At 43.6% G+C, this 23,030-nt stretch overlaps 1 protein-coding gene across 8 annotated transcripts in view; it reads right to left on the bottom strand.

The window, feature by feature from the left end:
- Window positions 1-23,030, bottom strand: part of AKAP13 (A-kinase anchoring protein 13) — a 240,291-nt gene that overhangs the window by 24,154 nt on the left and 193,107 nt on the right. For all 8 annotated transcript variants that reach the window (XR_014504561.1, XM_083411731.1, XM_083411734.1 and 5 more), the window contains 6 exons: window positions 21,020-21,152; window positions 9,494-9,659; window positions 6,857-6,924; window positions 5,707-5,770; window positions 5,072-5,207; window positions 3,693-3,802 (listed from right to left, as the gene is read on the bottom strand). Coding sequence is in view for 7 of the 8 variants with exons in the window: in XM_083411731.1 (XP_083267857.1) it covers window positions 3,693-3,802; window positions 5,072-5,207; window positions 5,707-5,770; window positions 6,857-6,924; window positions 9,494-9,659; window positions 21,020-21,152 (677 nt within the window). In the remaining variant the exon portion in view is untranslated. The remainder of the gene's footprint in view (window positions 1-3,692; window positions 3,803-5,071; window positions 5,208-5,706; window positions 5,771-6,856; window positions 6,925-9,493; window positions 9,660-21,019; window positions 21,153-23,030) is intronic.

Consider the following 23,030-nt stretch of genomic DNA (forward strand, 5'->3'; position numbering starts at 1 on the left):
GACTGCAGAATTCATAGAACCTCCTTGAAGACATGTCAGAATCTGAGTTAGCGGATCCTGAACTTTGGAAGAGCAACTCAGACCTTTTGGGTAGGGAGCTTCAGACAATCAAATCCTGGCTTAATAAGCCAGGATGTGCTTGACCCTCTGTGCTTCCTCATACAGCCCCTTCGTGGAAGAGAGGGTTAAAAAACCCCCACCAAAAAACAAACCAAGAGCTGGAAGCCAGCTTTAGATCACAGCTTCATAGGCCAGGTCACACATAAATGGAAAGTGCGGGTGGAAGAAGATTGGAAAAAATTCAAAGTATATTTACAGAAATATTGCAAAATTAATGAATGTTAGAAGAATGCTGGAATGAAGTTATATGGTTTTAGCAGAAATGTTAAAAAGAATTAAGTAAAAATTTATTGTTAAGGGGTTAAAGTGGAAAATTTAAAGTTAGATTGTGTTAAGCTAAATTTTAGAACAAAAAATTGAGAAGGATGGAAAGGATTTGCTGAAATAGCTAATTGAACTAGAATACAAAAAAGGGAGGTGTGAGGAGGTCGATGAAACTAGTAAATGAAAGGTAAAGATATGGAAATATTGGATGCGTTTTTAATTTTTTTTTTGTTTTTCTTGTTGTTTTGATGTATTGTTTTTCTGTTTTTTTCCTTATTTTTGATGTATTGCTTGTTAAACTTTTTATTGTTTTTTTTCCTTTTTTTCCTTTCTCTTTTTTTGTAACTATTAAACTTTTAATAAAGATTATTTTTTTAAAAAAAATGGAAAGTGCAGCTCCCTAGTTTGCTTCCCCACTTCCATGAACAGAAGAGCCAAGTGGGAGCAAAGGGGTAACATGGGTGCACAGAGCTCACGAATATTCTGGATTACTGAGCCAGGATTTCAGCGCATGAACCTGTTCCACCCACCACCCAGAAGCGGTTCAGCACAATGAAAATGTACTAGATTGGTTCTGTCAGTGCTTTCGCCTCACTCTTCTCAACACCTTGACCTGCTCTCTCCTAGTAAGTAACAGAGACCCATCTGCAAGGAAGCTAGCATTGAGGCTCTGTCCTCTGCACACCCCCACCCCCCCCACCCCGCAAGTTCTTTCTGCCGGTGGCTTGCTTATCTTCCACTGGGGAAGACAAGAGCACCACCGAGGCCATTCCAATGCGCCACTTACAATTTAGTGCACTTTAGTTCAAGAGGCAAGGCTTTGGGAGGCATCAGGCCCTGCCTAGGGATGCAAGGACACAACCGAGGACTCAGCAGAGTCAGCAAGCATTTTGCGACTTCCCTGGGAACTCTCCCGCCAGAGTCCAGGCCTCTATTAGGTCTCTAAAATCTGCACTCAGCCTCTTCAGCTGAAGCTTACTCTCCTTCAGCTTAACACCCCAGGGGCTTGAAAGTTGACAAAACAAGGAGAGCTACAGCCATTATTTGCATTTATGTGTCACCAATATGGGAAGCATGATTATGTGAATTGGACTGGAGAAGTACCGTATTTTTCTCTCTATAAGACGCACCAGACCACAAGACACACCTAGTTTTTGAAGGAGGAAAACAAGAAAAAAAATATTCTGAATCTCAGAAGCCAAAACAGCAAGAGGGATCGGTACGCAGTGAAAGCAGCCATCACTCTTGCTGTTCTGGCTTCTGGGATAGCTGCGCAGCCTGCATTCGCTCCATAAGATGCACACACATTTCCCCTTACTTTTTAGGAGGGAAAAAGTGAGTCTTATAGAACAAAAAATACGGTAACTAGTAGAGATGAACAAAGGAAGGAAGGGGGGGTGCATTTTACAGGGCAACGGGGCCCTCCCCAAGCAATATCACACCCACCCAAGCAATAATTTTGGGGGAAGGGTCTTTTTTTATCCCATTCTGAGTGCAGGCAAGAAGGAATACCCTCAGTGTGGTTTGAATTCATGATGCTGTTGGACAGTAAAATCTGACTGGCTAAAGGTCGCATTGATGTCTTTATCACATTACCGAGCATTGAGATGATCGTTTGTAGAACCATTAAACTCCATTCGGGTAACCATGTAATTCTTTTACCCCCCTTTTGTTTTTCAAAAGTCTTCCATAAGTTACTTGGTAGTTAATGCTTAGTAAATCCGCAATTACAGTGTATATCTCCAAGAGCGAACCATTTATGTAATGACATGTAATTGCATTGTAATTAAGGTGCAATTTATCCGCCTTTGTTTACTCTGGTGAAATTAACAGAATGGTTGAAAGGGGCTCTGCGAAGCCTGCAAATTCGAGCTATGAAAGCAATTAACAGATGAGCCTGGAGCCGAGGATTACCCAGCATAGCAGCACATCGCGCAGCGAGAGAGAGCAGGAAACTGGTTACTTGTCCTCTGAATACAATTTTAGAAAAAAATTATCTGCTACCAAAGCAGCCACTGCTCACTGCTGCTTGAAAGGACACCATCCTGCGTGTCTTAGCTGTGCCTAGCTAAAATGAATTAATGGATGAGCTATGTCCTGGCGCACAAAGAAATTTGGTTTCCAGCTCCAAAACAACCTACGCAGAGATTGAACAGAAAAAGTAATCATTTTATTTGGGAACTATGAAAAGATATGAGGCCACATAGTGGCAGCAGTCACATACTAACCCAAACCACATGTGGTCTTCCGAGGAGGAGATTGTAGCCACTCTTCTCCCTCATCCTTTTAGCTTAGTAAGCTGCAGCAACTAAACCAAGGTTTAGTTTAGCACACTTTTCAAATCTGGGATTGTGGTTAAGATCTCTCCCCCTTATCCACAATCTGGAGTGAAGGTTTGGTTTATGATTTTTAGGCTGTGGTTAAGAAGGAAAATGCTAAACCATGATCCTGGGCTCAGGTGACTTAGTACCGTATTCACTCAAGTCTAATGAGCCATCAAATCTAATGCATACCTCAGTTTTCAGAACTTTGAAACAAAACAAAAAAAGGATTTGCTGATGAATGTAAATTGTGCCGTCGATTCTAATGCGCACCTTAATTTTCTCGATGTAATTTGGCCAAAAAAAGGTGAACGTTAGATTTGAGTAAATGCGGTAAATCAAACCTTGGCTTAGCTGCCTTGCTGTGATAAAAAAAACCAGGAAGGAGCAAAATGGTTGCAATGCCTCTCCAGGAATAAGCACTGGTTCACCATGACATGCAAACCAGACCGGTATATAAGAGTGTGAGAATTGTATTATAAAAGTGAAACCCCTAATCATAATTGCTAGCCGCAATTAAATTTGGAGCCTAGTTCTAACTGAGGCAATAATCTTGTGTCTAGGCTGTAGCACTGGATGCTATTTGGCTACAAAGCCAATCAGTCTCAATAAGCCTTGTCAGTCCTCCCCCCAAAAGGCTCAACAACTCCAGTCCCCCCCAAAAAACTCAACAACTCCTCCCACACCCACGCTGGGAGTAGATCACAGTCTCTTGGGAGTTGGACGTGCCTCCAATAATATATTTGCACATAGTAAAACTAGTCCATCAGGAGACAGTCTACAATAGACCTAATTTGATTTGGTGGATGTTTTCAAGGACATTTTGTACATATAGGATGCTTCAAACCATCACCACTTGCAGTTGAATCTTGCTTGCTGATTTTAGCCACTGTGAGAACAGGATGCTGGACTAGATGGGCCATTGGCCTGATCCAGCAGGCTCTTCTTATGATCACTACTTGAGCCTGTTTTACTGCTGCCACTTACCTTCATCTGTCAATGACTCCATGGATTCGTTCACCCGGCTTATTTTATTCAAGGAATCCGTCGACTGGGAGAGGAACTTCCATGAAAGTATGTTTTCATCGTTCCCAACTCTGGAGGGACACAGAGGCAGAAAAGAACAGGCCATTCAGAATTTTACCTTTGCTGGACAGCTGACTCAGGAAACCTGGGTCTCCACTGAGGAATGCAGGGAGGATGCGATATGAGATGGGGAAGGGGTAGCTGCCTGCATCTTCTCGCCTGCAACCCCCATTCCTCCAATAGCATTCCTACCTCAATCAATTGCTTGAAATCTCCAATTATTCAAACACATCGATTATTAACATCCTTCTGCCAGCAGGAGACAGCATTTATGCCCAGATGTGGTTATGGTATCCAAAACCAGGGATGGGATACCTGTGATTCTGCAATTATCGCTGGACTAAAACTCCCAATTCCCATCGTCCCTGACCATTGACCATGCTAGCTAGGGCTGATGAGAGTTGGATTCTAGTAAACTCTGGAGGAGCAGCACAGGTTCCCCATCCATACTTCAAATCATCTCACCATACAAAGGTGCGAACCTCCACTCAACACACCAGGTTGTCTTACAAGGGTGAGGAACCTTTTTGGCTTGGTGGGCCGGATTGTTATCTGTCCCCATCCCCATGGGCCAACGTTGACAGATGAGCAGGGCAAACCTCCTGTTGATCACCTGACGTTATGACACCCAGTGAATGGTAGCTGGGTTGTCCTACCCATCCTTTGCACAATGTTTGGGACCAGCAACAGTAGAGGCTTTCTGCATGGGCCAGCAGTGCAACAATAGTTCCCCCATGGGAGATTATTTTGTGTAATCAATCCAGCCTACGTATAATGGCACGCAGAGACATATAACAGCAGGTAGACAGGGTTGGGCAGAAACAGCCAGAATGGAATCCGTGCTGGGCCAAATATGGCCCATAGCCTGTAGCTTCTCCACCCCAAAGTGAAACCACGTACAGAGGAGTAAAACTACTGATTCATCTAGGCCAGCGGTTCTAAACCTGTGGGTCCCCAGATGTTGGGGGACACTTAGCTAGCAATGCCAGAGCTCAGGGATGATAGGAGTTGTAGTCCAACAACATCTGGGGACCCACAGGTTGAGAACCGCTGATCTAGGCAGTCGCTCTCCACTCTGATTCGCATCAGTTCTCCAGAGTTTCAGGCAGGGTTCTCTTGCAGCCCTGCCACTTAAAATCCTTCCATTTGCAAAATAATAATAACCAGGAACTAAGCCTGGGATTTTCTTCCTTTGAGTTGTGCCTCTACTCACTGTTCAACTCATCAAACCATGCACTTATTAGCACCAAATGTACCTGCCCAGAAAGAATGTCCCTTACCCAGCAATGTTCTGGATGGAGACACTTTTCGAAAGGGAAGGGTTATGCTGGGATCGCCTGCTATTGAACATGGAGGTCACGGTGTTCTCATCAGGGGCTAGAATCGCAGATCGAGGTCTCTCCTTTGGCTGAGAAGCTGCAAAGGGGGACATACTGTCATCATCTCTTTAGTTACAGTCAACAGGCCTGTGAGAATTTTATAGCAACTGACAATAATGTGAATAAAAATACACATCAGTACAAGTGGGAAAAAAACAGAATTAAACAACACACACACACATGGCAATCACGAGTGGTATAAGAAGAACAGGCGTAATTACGAAGCTTTGCAGCTGCATTTTCAGCACAACATTCAGAATTCATGCACCACCAAGGTAAGAATATATATATATATATATATATATATATATATATATGCTGGAAAAGTCCTACTCCAGAGTAGACCAGCTGAAATTAATGAGCCTATGTTAGTAATGTGACCAGCACTGGCTACCACTTTATGTTCTGCTCATGATCTTAAAGCACATACAACCGCTTCTATGTCATAATTACAATAAGAAAAGGGGGAAAAAGCTCTGGTGCCAACTTTTGAGGTGCTGCAGCGAGAAGTAAAGAAGGGGGGAGAAGGTACTCACGCTTATTTCTCATAATTACTGTAGGTAACGAGGAAGTATCATTGACTAGAAGGCCTCCTCCTTTCTGGAGATGGAAAGAATAAAGAGAACAAATGAACTGATACTCTGCATTAGAAACAATTTGTTGAAGGAGCTTAAAACATACACAGGCACCTCCACATTTACCCTTAAAGTGTGACACAGCCACCCTGTTAGTATTCTGAAGACTTTAGTTTCATTCCAGCAGGCATTTTAACTGAATTCTGCTTCTATAGGTTAAGTGTATTTTTACTCTTTTGTACTGAACTTTTGAAAATTGCTTGAGAGGCCTCTGTAGTTAAGCAGTATATAAATTAACAGAATAAATATGTCCAACCACGGTTTGTTTTGTTCAAGCTAACCATGATGATGAACCAAAGTTTGTTCTCACATATGCAAGAACCAGGGCTGGAAACCAATGTATGAACTGCCCGCAGCATGAACTGATACGGACCCTGAAATCCTCATCTAAGGCTTCTCTCCATGTGCCCAGTCAATGGGAGGTCTGGAGAGCAGCAAAACAAGAACAGGCATTTTCAATGGTGGCTCCCTGCTTGTGGAATGCTATTCCAGAGAGGCTCGCCTGGCGCTATCATTACATATTGAGGTTTTAACTTTTTGCATGTCATAAATTATGGTTGTAAGTCTCTTAGGGATTTGTAAACCACTTTGTAAAAAATAACCAAACAAACCTCAAAGTGGTTTACAATCAAGAAGTACAAAAAATTATCTACCTGTCTTTAGGTGACAAGCAAATACAATTTCTCCTAGACCTCTGACTTTTAATTATCTGCTGTCTTATTCAGGGAATGCGATGTTTAAGTCCTGCCTTTTCAAAATGGGAATGAGGCTTATATTTTTCTCTGTTTAAACTGGTTTTAATGTATGTTTGTTTCTTCTTGTAGGTCACTTTGAGTTCCGCAGTAGGAAAAAAATACTGAATAAACAAACATTTAAAAACAGCAGAAGACGTGAGATTTTTCAAGACAGAGAAAACCTGCTCTTCTAAAAAGCAGAGGTCTGTGCTCCAGACATCCTGGTCGTATTACTACCATACGATTTCTAGGCACAAAGAGAAAATTTTGGATAGTTGTCTCTTGTTTTGCACAAAAGGAAACAAGAGCACTCTTACCTTCATTTTGCCTTTGGCACAAGCAACCACGCTCTCCTTGCAGTTTTTATGGACCAGAATACCACAACCTGTATAAAACGAAGGGCAGCAGTAAATGTCAATATTTGCCTAGTTTCTCATGATGGTCTTCAGAGTTTAACAATTCAGACCTCCTTATGTGCCCAGCAGCCACCGGGACAGCTAAAATTTGCTTTCTTTTGTGTTAATTATTTATGCCACCCAAAAGAAAGACTGGCTCCTCCTAGCATCCTGCCACCAAATCTTCCAACTTTAAAATGCAGAAGAATGGGGAAATATCAAGTTCAGTGGGAAATGAGATGTAAAAGAAAGCCAATGGACCAACATCAAAGAGACATTCTCCATTCCCCCTTCCCTTACTATTCAGATTTCCAGTAAAGGAACCCTTTGCAATTTGTAAGCACCCAAAACTCACTTCCCATTCCTTCCTCTACAGAACTCACAAGGAGCACTGGTCTTGCTATACACATGCCCTATGCCATCACGGGTGGTGCTGTGGGTAAAAGCCTCAGCGCCTAGGGCTTGCCGATCGAAAGGTCAGCGGTTCGAATCCCCACGGCGGGGTGCACTCCCATTGTTCGGTCCCAGTGCCTGCCAACCTAGCAGTTCGAAAGCACTCCCGGGTGCAAGTAGATAAATAGGGACCGCTTACTAGCGGGAAGGTAAACGGCGTTTCTGTGTGCGGTTCTGGCTCACCAGAGCAGCGATGTCACGCTGGCCACGTGACCCGGAAGTGTCTCTGGACAGCGCTGGCCCCTGGCCTCTTGAGTGAGATGGGCGCACAACCCTAGAGTCTGTCAAGACTGGCCCGTACGGGCAGGGGTACCTTTACCTTTACCTTTTTATGCCATCACACCTGGGCTTGCCATCATAGAGAATTTGTGATAAAGCAGCTACAGTCAATCTGACTCCTGGGCAAGATGAGCACTTATGGGAGCTGTTATCTGTCCAAACTAGCTGCCTAACTAAGCTATGTTTTTCCATTTCTGCTCTGAGCTTCTTGAGGGAGAGAAATGTTATGTGTTGTCACCGAACATCAGAATAAGTTGTCAACTCTTCCCATCACAAGCCCTACGTCACTACGTTATGCATACAAGACTTTGGGGGTGGGTGCGAAGAAAGCCGAGCTACTTTCGTTTCTCATAATCCTCGTCATCGCCACAGTCAATACTGGTTGGGCAACAGAAAAATGTCTAATCGGTTAACCTTTGCATTTTCACCTGAGTCAATAGCAACAGACCAGCAACTTCAGGTTCTCAGACGAGGAAATGCCCCGTGGAGATAACGTGGCTCAGTTTTGACATTGTACACGTTAGGCAAAGGAAAATACTGAATTGCATCACAACCTGTGAGTCAGGTATAGATCCCCCAACCCAATGTCCGTTTAACAGATAGCTTTGTTTTATTTACTTATTTTGCTCAAAAGCCTCACTTGAACCCAAACTCATTTTGATTAAGGGCTCACAGCACATGCTGACTTTAAAAGCCCTGACGTAAGGGTCAGTATTCTTAGGTTTTAAAAGGACTATACAAGAAATATTCTATTCCCCTTCTGAACACTTCCTCCCCCAGGAAACTAACTTGTTAGATGTAATGCCATCATTTTCTATCTGGAAACAATAATAATAATTTTGACCTGATTTTTGTGCTATGTTTCCTGGAATGAAAGGAGGAGGGGATTTGTCTCTGGCTACTTCCGTACACAATGACTTACAGTTCAGTATTCACCCGCATCACTGAAGAAAATTTTACATTCTGAAAAGCATCACCTTTTGCCCGGTCATGTGAATGAACTAGTAAGCATATAAACTGAAGACCAGAACTACTAGATGTGTGAGAAGTGATTGAAAATGAACGCATTGCAGTCAAGAAGGTCATTAGCAGAGGTATGCAAAATCGTAACAGGAAAGCAAGGATTTTAATGAATACTTCCTTATGAAAATTGTCCTTACTGCAAAACCGATTTTTGTTTTTTGCGATGATGTCATACACCAAGGGCAAAGGGTTTCAGCTCTCCTGACATTGAACCATTCAAACACCTCCTGATTTCAACTTCTGGAGGGGGGGGCACACCAGGTCTCTAACAAAGAACAGCACCCCCATTTTTAATATCCACAACCTTGCAAGCTAAGACTGACTCAAGGTCATCCATTCATTTGAACCCAGATTTCCCTGGTCTAAGTCCAACACTCTCTAACTCCGCCACAGCACAATGGATTTTTTTTTAATGATTTTTTTTGGTCCTTGTTTCTTTGCTGCTGTTTACTTTGTACAACACTTAGCGCTGGGTGAAGACTGGATTCAAATCTCCCAAATCATCCATGGAGCTCAATGGGTCAGCTTGCGGCCAGTACCCATCTCTCACCTTAACCTACATCACAAGGTTGTTGGGTGGATAACACGTAAAGGCAAGATATAAAATAAATAAATTTGTCTTGTCCTGGGTGTTCAAATTGGCCTTATTGTTGGAACCAATTTGGAGTCTATTAAATTGCTCTCTGGGACCAAAATGGCAGCCACTTTTGTTAATTTCACCATCACCCATCTACATTTTGATTGGAAAATAATGCTCCACATGTCTGTCCGCAATAGAACACAGGGCAGAAAAATGCCACTCACTTCCACAGGCAAAGGAATCCTTGTTAAAAGGCTTCAAACAGTGGCAACAATGGATAGGCCCCACCGTCGGGGTGGCACTGAAGAGGTGCCCGTTTATCATCTTCTTGTCCTTTTCTTTGGAGTCTTTGTCCTTCTCTTTTGTTTTCTCCTTATCTTTCTCTTTTTCCTAAAAGAAAGAAAGAAAAGAAATGTGTGAGGATGGGAAACCCCAAAGACAATGAGCTCTTTGTTCTCTGTGTGTGTGTGTGTGTGTGTGTGTGTGTGTAAGACACTTTTCACCTGAGGGAAAACATATTTGGGAGCCATATCACTGGACACCACAGGTATTCTCACCTCCCATTCTGTCTCACACCAAGCTCAGTCCTGAGTCATTGGCTGTGGACATTCAGAATGAGGCACATCTGAATCAGCCATGTGACCAAGGCTGTAAGTATTTACCTTTGCAAGTGCCTGTGGACATTCACTCCTGTAAGATTTTTTACTATTGCACTTTTATTAATTTATGAATCACCTTTCTTTGCGTGTGTCAAGGCAATTTACAAACGTATCATAAAAACAGTTAAACTAGGTGGTGGGTGTTTTTATGTACAAAAAATAACAAGCTAGGTTTAAAAGCAACACAAAGCAAACATCTACAGGAGAAATATTTTCTTCTAGCTGGAAAAGCCTGTTGAAAGAAAAATGTGTGTGTGTGTGTAATTAATTTTTTCAAACATTTTCACAATAACCTTCAAGTCAAACAATTACATTATTTCACGAGTTGACTTCCCACTCTCACCTCCACTGTGCTTTTGTTCAAACCTTTTCTTCTGCATTTTATCTTTATCTACAACCAAAAATCCTCTATTACGATTATCTTGTCGTTTTTCTTCCACTTGCTTTTATCTCGAATCCCACTCGCAATTTCATTTGACTCTAATTCTTTTTTAAGTAGTCCACGAAAGACCTCCATTCCAAAGAAACATGTTTTCAATTGCTTCTGGAAAGCATAAATAGTGGGTGCCTATCACAGTGATAGCCACCAACTGGGATGGTTTTTTGGGTGTTTTTTTTAAAAAATGGAGATTAGATAAATTAACGCAGGATAAGGCTATGAGTGGCTGTTGGGCAATTGTTACCTCCACTGTCAGAGGCAAGGCATTATGCCTCTGAATACCTGTTGCCGACCATCAAAAGTGGGAAGAGTACTACTGGACTCAAGTCCTTTTTTTAAGTTTCCCATGGGTATCCAATTGGTCAATGTAAGAACTGGATGCTGGGATAGGTGGACCCAATTTGGTCTGATTCAGCAGTCTCCTTATTATTTCCCTATGACTGATGAACTCGCTCATATTTAGTATGATTCGGCAGATATTTATGGCACTTGTCAAGCCACAGACCTCAAATAGTATTTCAGTGGGCAAAAGATGATTTGCAAGTCTGTTTAATTCTATCAATTCCAAGTAGCTGCCAGAGCGGCAGCGACACAGTTAACTGCAGGAGGGAAGCTGAAAGGGTTGGCAGCGATAGCGGAACAGCAACAAAAATTATGGCAAGCCCTGCAGTCTTCAGGAGGAAAAGCTCTGAGCCCCCTGGATGACACATGCAAATCTTGCTACGTAATTCTGCATCTCCGTGTCTCTCTGAATTCAGTCCTAAGTGTCTCGAGAAGCACAGCGCATACCTACAATTCTGACTGTAACCCCTGAGGGAAGTCTTATCAGCCCCATTTCAAGCACTACATTCCAAAGCGATAATGCAAAGTTATAAAGCTGTAGCAAGCAGTCCTTCTTTCAACTAGGCCTGTCTGAAGCATCAATCCTTCTGTAAACACACTTTCTCGGAAGTAAGCACCACTGAATTTTGTGAGACTTACTTTCAAGTAAACGTGAGCAGGGCTGGGCTGCTTGTCTGCTGTGGCTTCCATGGGTGTTTTATCCTGAGCCTAAGTTTGCTACCCTGATTCCAAGGATGCAAGGACTTGGGAGAGTAGTGGAGGCTACTAAGCAAAGATGCTTTGACTGTGGCCTTAAACCTGGGGTAGCCTGCGTAATGCCTCCAGATGTTGCTAGACTGCAATTCCCACCATCCCTGGCCATTAGAAAATATAATAATAATAATAATAATAATAATAATAATAATAATTTATTACTTATACCCCACCCATCTGGCTGGGTTTCCCTAGCCTCTCTGGGCAGCTCCCAACAGAATATTAAAAACACGATAAAACATTAAACATTAAAAACTTCCCTAAATTAGACCATGCTGGCTGGCTGATGGGAGCCTGTCAGTTTCCAGACTGCACCATGTTGGCTACCTTGGCGCCAAACACATTGCCAAGAGTTGTTGAAAACTACACTCACTGTCAAGCCGGTTTCAATCCAAAACTTACTTCTTTTCTGAAACCACGGAAGCTTTCGTTACTATTGAACTCCTATCAATGATACAAATCGTGAATTTTAATCTGGGAGAGACATTGCTGAGTGAAGAACGTAGCGCCCCCCCCCCCCCAAATAAATCACTGGAACAAAGAACAACTACACTGGACGTTGCTGCTTTAAAATATTCAGTAGCATCTGGAACATTGAGGAGTAGGAATTTACAACATTGCCATTCTCAGGATTCAAATGAGATCCTTCAGTCTGCAAAAACAAGTTGGAGCAAAAGAAAAACATACTTTCACCCCACAAGGAATAAATTTTGCTCTTTTTTGCATCTGCCTTTCGCACACCTTGTGTCCCCGTCCCCCGTCCCCCCCCCACAACATGATCTGCACACAGCGTTTGAGGAACGTTAATCTCACTCTCAGGAAGCCCTTCTGCCAATTTAACCCTTTTGTTTGTTTGTTACACAGGAAAATCTTGAATAAAAGCTCATTTTACAAACAGCACTTCTGCCTCACTGTGTTGAACATGAATCTGTGCTGAACCACGTGGGGTCTCAAAGGAGGGAACTCTCTCTCTCATGCATGCATAACCCCAAAAACCTACACAGAAAAGGCTAGGCTGAAATCCTTGTCTTTGTCATGCAAGTTTTGTATGTAAAGGAAATGCTTTTTATAAGGAGAGGCATTCTGTCACGCAGGCCCCCACCTGACTGAAATGGTACAACCCAGATGGAGGTTTATTGCATCAGTGAGAACTAGACCCAAGAATGCTGGAAGAAAGTTGCTTGGTGCTGTGGCTAACATCGTGAAATTTACAATTTTACCTTCGTCATGAACTTACTAAGTGGCCTGACGACACACACTTCTCTTATCTTCAACGCTTCCTGAACAGAGCAAGCTTGGGTCAGATTAAGCAAAGCCATTGGGAAGGCAATATCTTTCTGAACGCCAGTTGCTGAGAATCTGAAGCAGAGACTGATGCTGTAGTAGTCAGGTTCTGATTGTGAGCTTCCTACAGGTATCTGGTTGTCCACTGTGAGGACAGGATGCAGGCTAGATGGATGGACCACTGGCCTGATCCAACAGGGCTCTTCTTATGCATTATAGGAGGTTATTTGGAAAATCCAGGAGGGCCATGATATAGCTCCTAGAGCGTTGGCTGCAACCAGTTTTGAAAGAACATACCAGAACGGTTCTTAAATACTGTCACTGGTTAGCTGCCGGTTTGCTGGTTACCTAAGGACTGTCATCTATGCCTAAATGAACCTGCCCAAGTATTGAGATTATCTTCGGAGGCCTCTGTCCGTCTGAGATGACATGAGTTGAGACTGAAGAAAGGGCCTTTTCGGTGGTGGCACTACAATCACGAACTCTCCCCACAGAGAGACATGCCTGGTAATGAATCCTTGGCAAGAAAGGGCCTTTTTATTTGCCAGGGTTTTTCAATGATCCACAGCTCGTAAGTGTTAATGGCTGCTGATCCTTCCTGTGTCCTCAAAACAAGCCTGAGAGGTAGTTTGTGTTGGTCACAGGGAATTTCAGCTGAGGGTCTTCCAGTGAGTTTCACGGCTTAGTAGCAGTCTGGACCCAGAACTGCCTCACTCCCAAGTTCTGTGCCACACTGGCTCCATATATTGTAACTGCAAAGAACTATTCTATTCTATACTTGTAAGACGCCTAATTGAAATGACGGGTGCGATGTTGAATTTTTACAAAAAGCAAACAAACAGGAGAGGGTAAATAACACCAACTTATTGAAGGCAGCTGTTGCAAGGATTACTCAGTTAATATGTTTTGAGATGCTTTGAAGGCTCTGAAAAGACTGTGTAAACACTAAGTAGCATTATTGCTTAATCCCGTCTTCTCCTTTTGACATCAAAGAGCACGGATAACTCAAAGAGGCTAACAAGACGCCTACATGCGCAGCATGAATTCAAAGTTTTCTTCTCAACACCTATGGCTCAAGGAGGCTTCTGTGTGAGTCAACAATCTCTCACTTCCAAGACTTTAAGCATCCATTTGTCCATTAAAAAGGTATCTTTTACCTGAGCGCTTTGCTTCTCAGCCAGCAGGACCAAAGCAAGCACCAAGATTCTAAATTCCCCAACAAACATAGCCCTTGTTTTCAAGGGATTGTATGGCTTTTGTTTGGTTTAGGACCAGCCTCACTCCAATAATGAGAGAGAAAAGGGGGGCGGAAGGAGGAGAGAAAAGAAAGACAGGCAGGCAGGCAGGCACTGGCTTCAGTTAGAAAACAGGAAATGGTGTATAACAGCTTCAGCAATGGAAAAGGCCTCTTCAAAACACCCATCAAAAAATGTTTTGTTTGTTTTTTAAAGAAACCCACGACCCATCATTGAAAGCAGATAAAATGGAATCTTCTTCCAAATCCAATAGAGATGGCATGAGAGTTCAGGCCGCACCAGAATGAAAAAACTGTTTTTGGAGGATTTGTTCCACTGGACAGCCAAACCTGGACTTTAAAGACATCAGCCTCCAAATAAGGCATAACCAACTAATGCTTTCTGTGTTTAACACACACACACACACACACACACACACACACACACACGAAAGCCTCAGCGTCCAAGGGCCGTAGCTCAGTGGCAGAACATTTGCTCTGCATGCAGAAGGCCCCAGATTCAGTCCCTAGCATCTCCCTCCAGGTATGGCTGAGTGTATCCCCTGTCTGAAACCCTGGAGAGCCTTTGAGATAGATTGAGGTACTGAAGTAGATGGCCCAATGGTCTGTTTCAGTAGAAGGCCGCTTCCTTTGCTCATCTGGCGAGACGCAGACTCTTACCTCCAGGTGCCACCGTCCTATCAGCCTCACCGTGATCTGGGGTACGTCGGATAACCTGTTCCATTTTAGGGACATGTTTCCCAGAGATATTAGTGCAGGAAGAGCAACGCCGGACACCTATCCATCCATAAGGCTAGTGCGGGGAGAAAACCCTTCTTGCTTGCTGCTAAGGCTGCTGTCATGTAAGGGAGTTTGGGGGAAAGGAAGTCAGAAACAAGTTGAGCAAGAGAAGGAGGGAGGGGAGAAGGAAGGGCTGTTTCTTGCGAGTTTCCTCGAAGAGGATCTTAACCCTTCCGATGCTAGAGAGGTGACAGCTGTTATCTCTCAGAGATTTTAAAGAAATTTAGAAAAAGTAGTGGATGAGTGCAGGGGAAGCGCTCTCTCTCTGACACACACACACACACACAGAGAGAGAGAGAGAGAGAGAGAGAGAGAGAGAGAGAGAGAGAACACAACAAGAGTTTATCTCACACCCTTGCTAATAATCATTTCCGATTGCTGGTGGCAAACCAGCAGACTGTAATGATTTGCACTGCTCACTACGGCTTCCCTGCAATTTTCAGGTACAGAGCCAGTTTCAAAAGACACAGCTGCATCTTTAAGAAGATGGTAACGGCAACCTGCAGTATTAAAAGCAGGCACTGAAAAGAGACTTCCTGTTTCACTTCCTCTTTTGAGATTTTTTTTTTCTTGAAACAGAAAGAAAAGAGGGGAAAGGACAGCCATACACATTTAAGAACACAAGAAAAAGCCAATGCCTCCAGCAATTCAAGACGAAGGAAGCTCTGCCTATGTGTGATGGTTAAAACTGTCAGAACACAAGCAGGAGTTCTTTAACTGATGGTGGACTTCATGTTAGAGGGAGCTCATGATGACCACCTCAAGTGGCAGGCGTTCATCAAGCTCCCTGCTCCTGACATCATGGGAGTGTGCATGAGAAGTTAGAACAGGGATAGCATATGCGGCTGACACAGGCGGCCATGTTGAGACACACACTGTCATGGACTGGCTGGGTGCAGAGAAGTGGTGGGAGGCACTGGCTGGGGAACCTCCAAGGGCATCGCCAGGGGAAGAAGGCTCAGAGCCAAGGGTGGTGGAGCGACAATGAGTAGTCAGAGGGAGAAGAAAGAGCAGACTGGGAGGAGAAGGTGTCGGAAGCTGAAGAGGCAACTGTGTGAGCAGGAAGAGGCTGTGGCAGAGGGTATGGGGTCAGGAGACAGGCTACGGAAGAAACCAGGGAGTCTCCCCCTCTTGCTGCAACCAGCTCCCCTACCCCTGGTCTCCTAGAACATGCAAAGAGGGCAGAACAGAGAGGGGTTGTGCACAGGCACTGTTTGCAACTGCTTGGGAAAGACCCTGGAGAGGAGGAGCTTTAGGACGTGGTGAGAAGGCAGGGACCTTCAGTCCTTGCAACTGCCTTATTGGAGCAAGATCTACTGGGATGAGCTGCTGGGATCACTAGAGCTGTGCTGTTTTGGTTTCTTGAACAAAGAGTTAACTTCAGTGGCCTCAGTGTTTGGCTTTGATTGCTGACCTACGCTTGACTCCAGTTATACACACACACACACACACACACACACTCACACTCCAGTAACACAGGGATGGAGAACCTGTGGCTCTTCAGATCTTGTGGGACTCCAGCTCCCATCAGGCCTAACCTACATAGCCAACAAGAAGACAATATGGAGCCCACCAACAACTGGAGTACAGCAGGCTCCATGCCCCTAAGTTACTGGAATTTTTGGGGTGGAGTGAGAAAAATCTCAACATAGCTACAGTTTTCAGAAGAAGCCCAGCCTTGGTTCCTTACAACATGTAGCTCTGCTTCAAGATGAGGAGCATTCTTCTGAGTGTGGCATAAGAGTGCTGGGACCAGGACCAAAAGATCAAGAATTCAAATCCTTCACTCAGACATGAAGGTCACTGGATGGCTTTGGGCCGGTCATTCTGTCTTGGTCTAAACTACATGACAGGGTTGTTGTGAGGAGAGGGAAACTGTTGAGGGTTTTTGGAGGAAAGGTCAGATATAAATGTAATAAATCTATAAATAATTTGTTTAAGCCAAGGGTGAGGATCCTCCAGGTGCTGTTTGACTCAAACTCCCATCAACACCAGCTAGCATAAAGGTAAAGCGACCCTGACCATTAGGTCCAGTCATGACCAACTCTGGGGTTGCGGCACTCATCTCGCTTTACTGGCTGAGGGAGCCGGCGTACAGCTTCCAGGTCATGTGGCCAGCATGACTAAGCCACTTCTGGTGAACCAGAGCAGCACACGGAAACGGCGTTTACCTTTCCGCCTGAGTGGTACCTATTTATCTACTGGCACTTTGATGTGCTTTCGAACTGCTAGGTTGGCAGGAGCAGGGACCGAGCAATGGAAGCTCATCCCATCACAGGGATTCGAACCGCCGACCTTCTGATCGGCAAGTCCTAGGCTCTGTGGTTTAACCCACAGCATCCCCCGCGTCCCCCAGCTAGCATAGCCAATGGTAAAGGATGATGGGAGTTGTAGTCCGGCAACATCAGGGGGAGGATAGGTCTTCCCACCCCCAGGTTCAAGCAATGAAAATTTTACTTTAAATTGCTCTTTTTTTATCCACAGGAGGATGAAAAATAATAACAATCACTTGCTTTGTGTATAGTACCGTAACAATTTCTGACTATAATCCGGAGAAAGCCTGGCTGTGAAATCGATTGAACTGATAAAGCAACTGGGACCTAAGCTGTTATATGTACGTGCAATATCACTTGCTGTACCCTGAACATTTTATTTTTAAGAATGTCTAACAGGCTTCATGGAACATTGTGCAAAGCGAATTAAGTGGTTTATTGAATGTTCTCTCATAAAGGCATAACCTGCATAAGGCAATGGAAACTGAGACCTCCACAGCAAATAGCTAAAGCAGGAGCAGTAAATTGCACAGGGCCCAAAGGGCCACATCACATTGTGGTCAACCCTCCACCACGCACTTGTCAATCACCTGATACCACCGGAGATCAGGTGGATCCGACTCCAGCCAAAAGCTGTGCAGCTTGCATTCAACATCAAAGGTAAACAGCGCTGAATGCAAAGCGTGCTTGCAAAGGGAAAACTGGGAGCAGACTCTAAGGTCGTTCCTTTACAGCCACAACTTTTGCCTGTCCCACATCTGACATCACATGTGATGTCAGTTGAGTGACAGAAGGGCATGGTCCGTGAAAAGCAGCCTCACACAAACACACACTTTGAAATAAGGAGTGTGGTTTTCCCCTCTCACCATCTTCAGACAAACTCTCACGAAGTCTGTACACACAAGAGACACACACACCCGCAAAAGGAAGCCAGTGTCCCTTGCACAACTTTGTCTAACAGTGTTGTAATCTTTAGGAAAGACCATCACCCACACACTAAAGCAGTTTTTTAAAATCAAGTTGTATATAGCAACCAAAGTGCTATTGATACACAGCAACTCCACTTCATATCGAATAGTTGTTCTGCTGAATAATGCAAACCTTTGGGTTCTTTCCTTATTAACTTTTAAATTCCTTTTCAGATTACTGAATTGTATGAAAAATTGTGGGACAATGCAGTGATATTTAAGATACCAAATCCCTTAAAAAAAAAGTCGTAAGGAAGAAATTCTGGGTGTAGTCAACTGAGTTTTACTCAGAGTAGACCCACTGAAAATAATGAACATGATTAAGGGCTTATCCATACTTACCAGCTCTGCTCTTTCCAGGCAGAACTTAAAAACTCTCTGTGTGTTTTCCCTGGAGCTTTCCCCGCAAAAACCTGATCTTTAGTGCTCAACTGGAGCAAACCTCAATTCGGGCTTTCTGTGGATTGCTGTTTGCTCCAATTTAGCTTTAAAGAATGGTTTCTATCTAATCTATCTATCTATCTATCTATCTATCATCTATCTATCTATCTATCTACCTACCTACCTATCTATCTATCTATCTATCATCTATCTATCTACCTACCTACCTATCTATCTATCTATCATCTATCTATCTATCTATCTATCTATCTATCTATCTATCTATATCTATCTACCTATCTATCTATCTATCATCTATCTATCATCTATCTATCTATCTAACTATATCTATCACAGGGGAAGTTCTGGAGCAAAAGAAAGAACACTCAGATATGGAACTTTAAAGCACAGACCATGCCTGAAAAGAGCAGAGGAAAATATGGATAAGCTCTAAGTCAGGTCCATTAATTTCAAAGGGTTTACTGCAGTAAAACTTAATTGACTACCACCCCATTTTTATATTGAAACAAGTCTTTGTTGCTTTTGCAATTTGACGATGGCTAGCTCTAATACTGAAATAAATGCTATAGCTAAGGCTTTGTTTAATTTAAGAAGAAAAACAACCCCGACAAACTTCTGCTTTTAAAGCTCCTGACTTTTACATCATCCTTCCAAGGCATCATCTGTACTCATCATACAGTCGTCTGCTTCCAGTGTCCTAGCTGTGGACTATCGCTAATGCGATCACGTAGCTCTGCCAAAGGAGAAGTTATTGGCACACCGCATGGGAAAGACTAAGTTAAGCTCAGCTTTCCAAACCTCTCTTGACAAACGTCCTTCCCACCAGCATTTCTTAGAAGAGCAGAAGGGTTGCAGGAGACAGGTGATCTCGCTTGACTCTCAGAGCAAGACTATGAGAAATACAGACTTTCTGAGTAGGTTTGAATGCAGGAATATAGGAGGACAATTCCACAGAAGCACAGCTGGTTACCCATTGATTACTAATGTGTTTACGATTGTAGCTGAACACGGCTGTGCAGACAGTGTTAAGAACATATGAAGAGCCCTTAGCCAGCATCCTGTTCTCAAAGCAGCCACCCAAATGTGTGCGGGAAACCCACAAAGCAGCAACTAAGTGCAACAGCACCCCCCCCTTCCTGTGGTTTCCAGAAACTAGCATTCAGAAGCATATTCATTCTAAAGCACCAGATTACTGGTGCTATTGGGTGTACAGAATACACAGGATTACCCATACCTCCTTGATGACCCTGTGCATGCTGGGCACACTTCCAGGCAATACATAATCAACAGTGGAGACTGGTGCTCTGCCCCACTAACCTCAGCCTGCCCTCAGCCAGCCTCAACCCAGCTGCTTCCTTGCTTACAGCCAGTCCTGGAGGGGTGGCCCTACCTGCCAGTGTCCTCTTCCCGAGTCTCTGTCACCCTTGCAAAATGCCAGGAGTATGAAGACAGAACTAGAATGAGTTGGCTCTGCCTGTTATTGGCTGCAGCACCTTTGATCTCTCTGCCACCAATCCTACCAGTACCAATGGGCGACAGCTGCCACGAATAGTCAGCTTTTATCTGAATGGAGATGCCTTACTTGTGTACGGAGTTTCCAGCAGACTTCTCTGTGACAGACTAGTTGAATATGGGCAAAGTTCCCCCACAAATAGGGAAACATTCAAACCATGCAATCCCACCACCATCACCCGTACTATGACATGATACAATCCAGGAATCACTTTCCCATCTCTCCTGCTGTTTACTTGAAATTTATTTTTGATTATCTCTGCCTTCAGCTAATCGTATTTTGTTGATTATTTTCTCTATTAGGACCAATTCTCTATCAAGCCGGTTTGATGGCCCTTCCAAGCCTTTTAAAACTGGGCTATAACATGTCTAACTGCTAAGAATAAATAATATCTTCATTCTGACAACTTTTCAACTGCTAATAGTAAATAACTAATAGTAAAATATCTTCATTCTGACCATGAAGTACATTCAATAAAGATAACTCAGGGGTCCGAATGACATGTTGAAAAGCAGTATTACGTATTTCTAGAAAAAAACATCTCCCCAAAACCTGACACCTTAATGCAATGCCACCACAAAACGTGGTATGACTTTACCTTGAGTCTCACATCTTCACGAACAGAGCAGGTGACAGGAAGGGTTAATACATGCAAGATAAAACAGGTTCAATATGCCCGTGTCACAATATTTTCAGAGAGAGTTCCTTTGTAGACATCTAGCTCTTCCTAAAACCAGACAGCCAGGGTGAAGAGGCAGGAGCAGCCATCAGCAATGGCCACGTTCCCCCCTGCAGCTTTCTGTTAACAAAGAGTCATTTGCTAAACCTGCTGTTGAGAGTAAAGCCATTCTGGCTCTCTGTGCTGAGAGATCCTTCCTTACTCTGGAACTGAGCGCACCCACCCACCCGTTCAAGTGTTTTGTACCCTCCCCACCAGAGGGGGGAGCAATTATGTAGGAAAAGAACCTCAGATTATGAGAATCTCATATTTAACACAAGATCAACCTCCACACTCTTCCTGCCATGCTCAGTGCGCCGAACCGCCAAGGCCGAGTGAGCCAGAAACATCTGGAGCTACTTACTTTGCTCTTCTTACTGCTGACCATTTTATTCTTGAGGTAGCTGAACGTGCGGCTGACTTTCGTTCCACTTTTGCTGTCCAAGTCCTTTCTGGATGGGCTGGGAGGCAGGAAATTGCCGCTCTCCTCGCAGATGCTGGAAGCCAAGAGACACAACATTGTCAGGGAGCGCACAGAAGCCCCTTCTCTTTCCCACTTCGGACAGCAGAAACTGATTTTGTTTTGTTTTGTTTTATTGTTCTATGTTACCAAGAATTCCAGCCCACTCGTGTCTTTAGATCGTGCATCTTTTTATGATCAATCCAGCATTAAGTTAATGACAACTGCAGCTGCCAACTCTCCTTTACTGACCCTGCTCCTGTGCGGAAGGAGACCACCGATACGAGGGGCTGCTGGTTTGGAGAGTGAGCACATTCAGGAATCTGCCAAAGGAAAAACCACCCTTTGGAGTAGATCCTTTGAGGGATTCCAGGCACTGCCCAGAAACCCTGCTCTGCTGGCAGCAGCAAAGGGGCAGCAACAACAACCTGCTCCTCCTCCTCCTCAGGACAGTGGTACCTTGGTTCTCAAACGCCTTGGTACTCAAACAACTTGGAACCCAAACACTGCAAACCCAGTAAGTGTTCCGGTTTGCGAACTTTTTTCGGAAGCCAAACATGCTCCGTTTCGAGTGCCACACTTCCATTTTGAGTGCCACACTGTTTTTGCTATTTATTTTGTGTTTTGGTTTTTGAGGCCTTTTGTTTTGTTTTTGTGACTGTGTGGAATCCTGTGTGGCTGCTGATTGATTGTGTGACTGCAATACATGGTTTATTGCTTTCATTTTATAGATCAGTGGTCTCGTTAGACAGCAAAATTCATGTCAAACTGCTGTTTTAGGGGTTGTTTTTAAAAGTCTGAAACGGATTAATCCATTTTGCATTACTTTCTATGGGAAAGTGCGCCTTGGTTTTGGAACTCACTTCCGGAACAGATTAAGTTTGAGAACCAAGGTACCACTGTATTATTTTTAATGATACTTATGACCTGGTCCAGTTCAAGGTGCTACTATTCATACATAAAGCCCCAAACAACTTGGGACCAATTCACCCGCAAGATTGCCTTACCCAATATATGCACACACAACTGCTTCGATCAATGGAACTAGCACCGTTTACAGGGGCCACTTAATACTTGTTCCACAACTGTAAGAAATTGAACTTTTAGTGAGGCAGCACCTACATTTTGGAACTCTCCCCGCCTACTGCCATCAGGCAGATGCCTTAACTGTGCTTTTTCAGTGCCTGCTCAAAACCTTTTTGTTTAGACCAGGCATAGGCAAACTCGGCCCTCCAGATGTTTTGGGACTACAAATCCCACTGGTTCTGTTAGCTAGGGATGATGGGAGTTGTAGTCCCAAACATCTGGAGGGTCTAGTTTGCCTATGCCTGGTTTCGACCAGCCTATCCAGATGTGTAGAATGCCAAAGTTTACTTCAATCTTTTTTCTTACTATCGATTTTACTTTTTGATTGTTTAAAAAAAAATACTTGCTTTATACTGTCTCTTATTGATAATTTTAACAATTTAATCTTTTTGTAAGCTGCTTAGAGGTTGTATTATAACATTATATAAATGTTGTAAGATAACTATACCAAGCATGCCATTAAGTATTTTATGTTGCATCTTTGCTGTTTTTCACTGCAAGCCACTCTGAATCCTGTTTTAAATTAAGTGGTGCATAAATATTATGTCCTGGCAAATATTTTGACAGGCAGAAATTAAGCAGGTGAAGCTTTATCTATGGCTTCATCCCTGCTCAAGGAAAAGCTTCACATGTTGTTGTTGTTTTAAAAAATTGCTCTCAGATTTTCTACAGTCAAGCAGTATACAAATTGCATGAAATAAAGTAAATACATTTTAAAACGATAAAAAGGTAAGGTCCATGGGGGGGGGGGGGAATCCGGCAACTCTAACGAAAGCTGCGGTGCATATTGTAAATGGGCCCAGCGCCTTCTTATCTCAAACAAGGCCTG

The sequence above is a fragment of the Podarcis tiliguerta genome (assembly GCF_965153285.1).
Source record: "Podarcis tiliguerta genome assembly, chromosome: 14".
Taxonomy (NCBI): domain Eukaryota; kingdom Metazoa; phylum Chordata; class Lepidosauria; order Squamata; family Lacertidae; genus Podarcis; species Podarcis tiliguerta.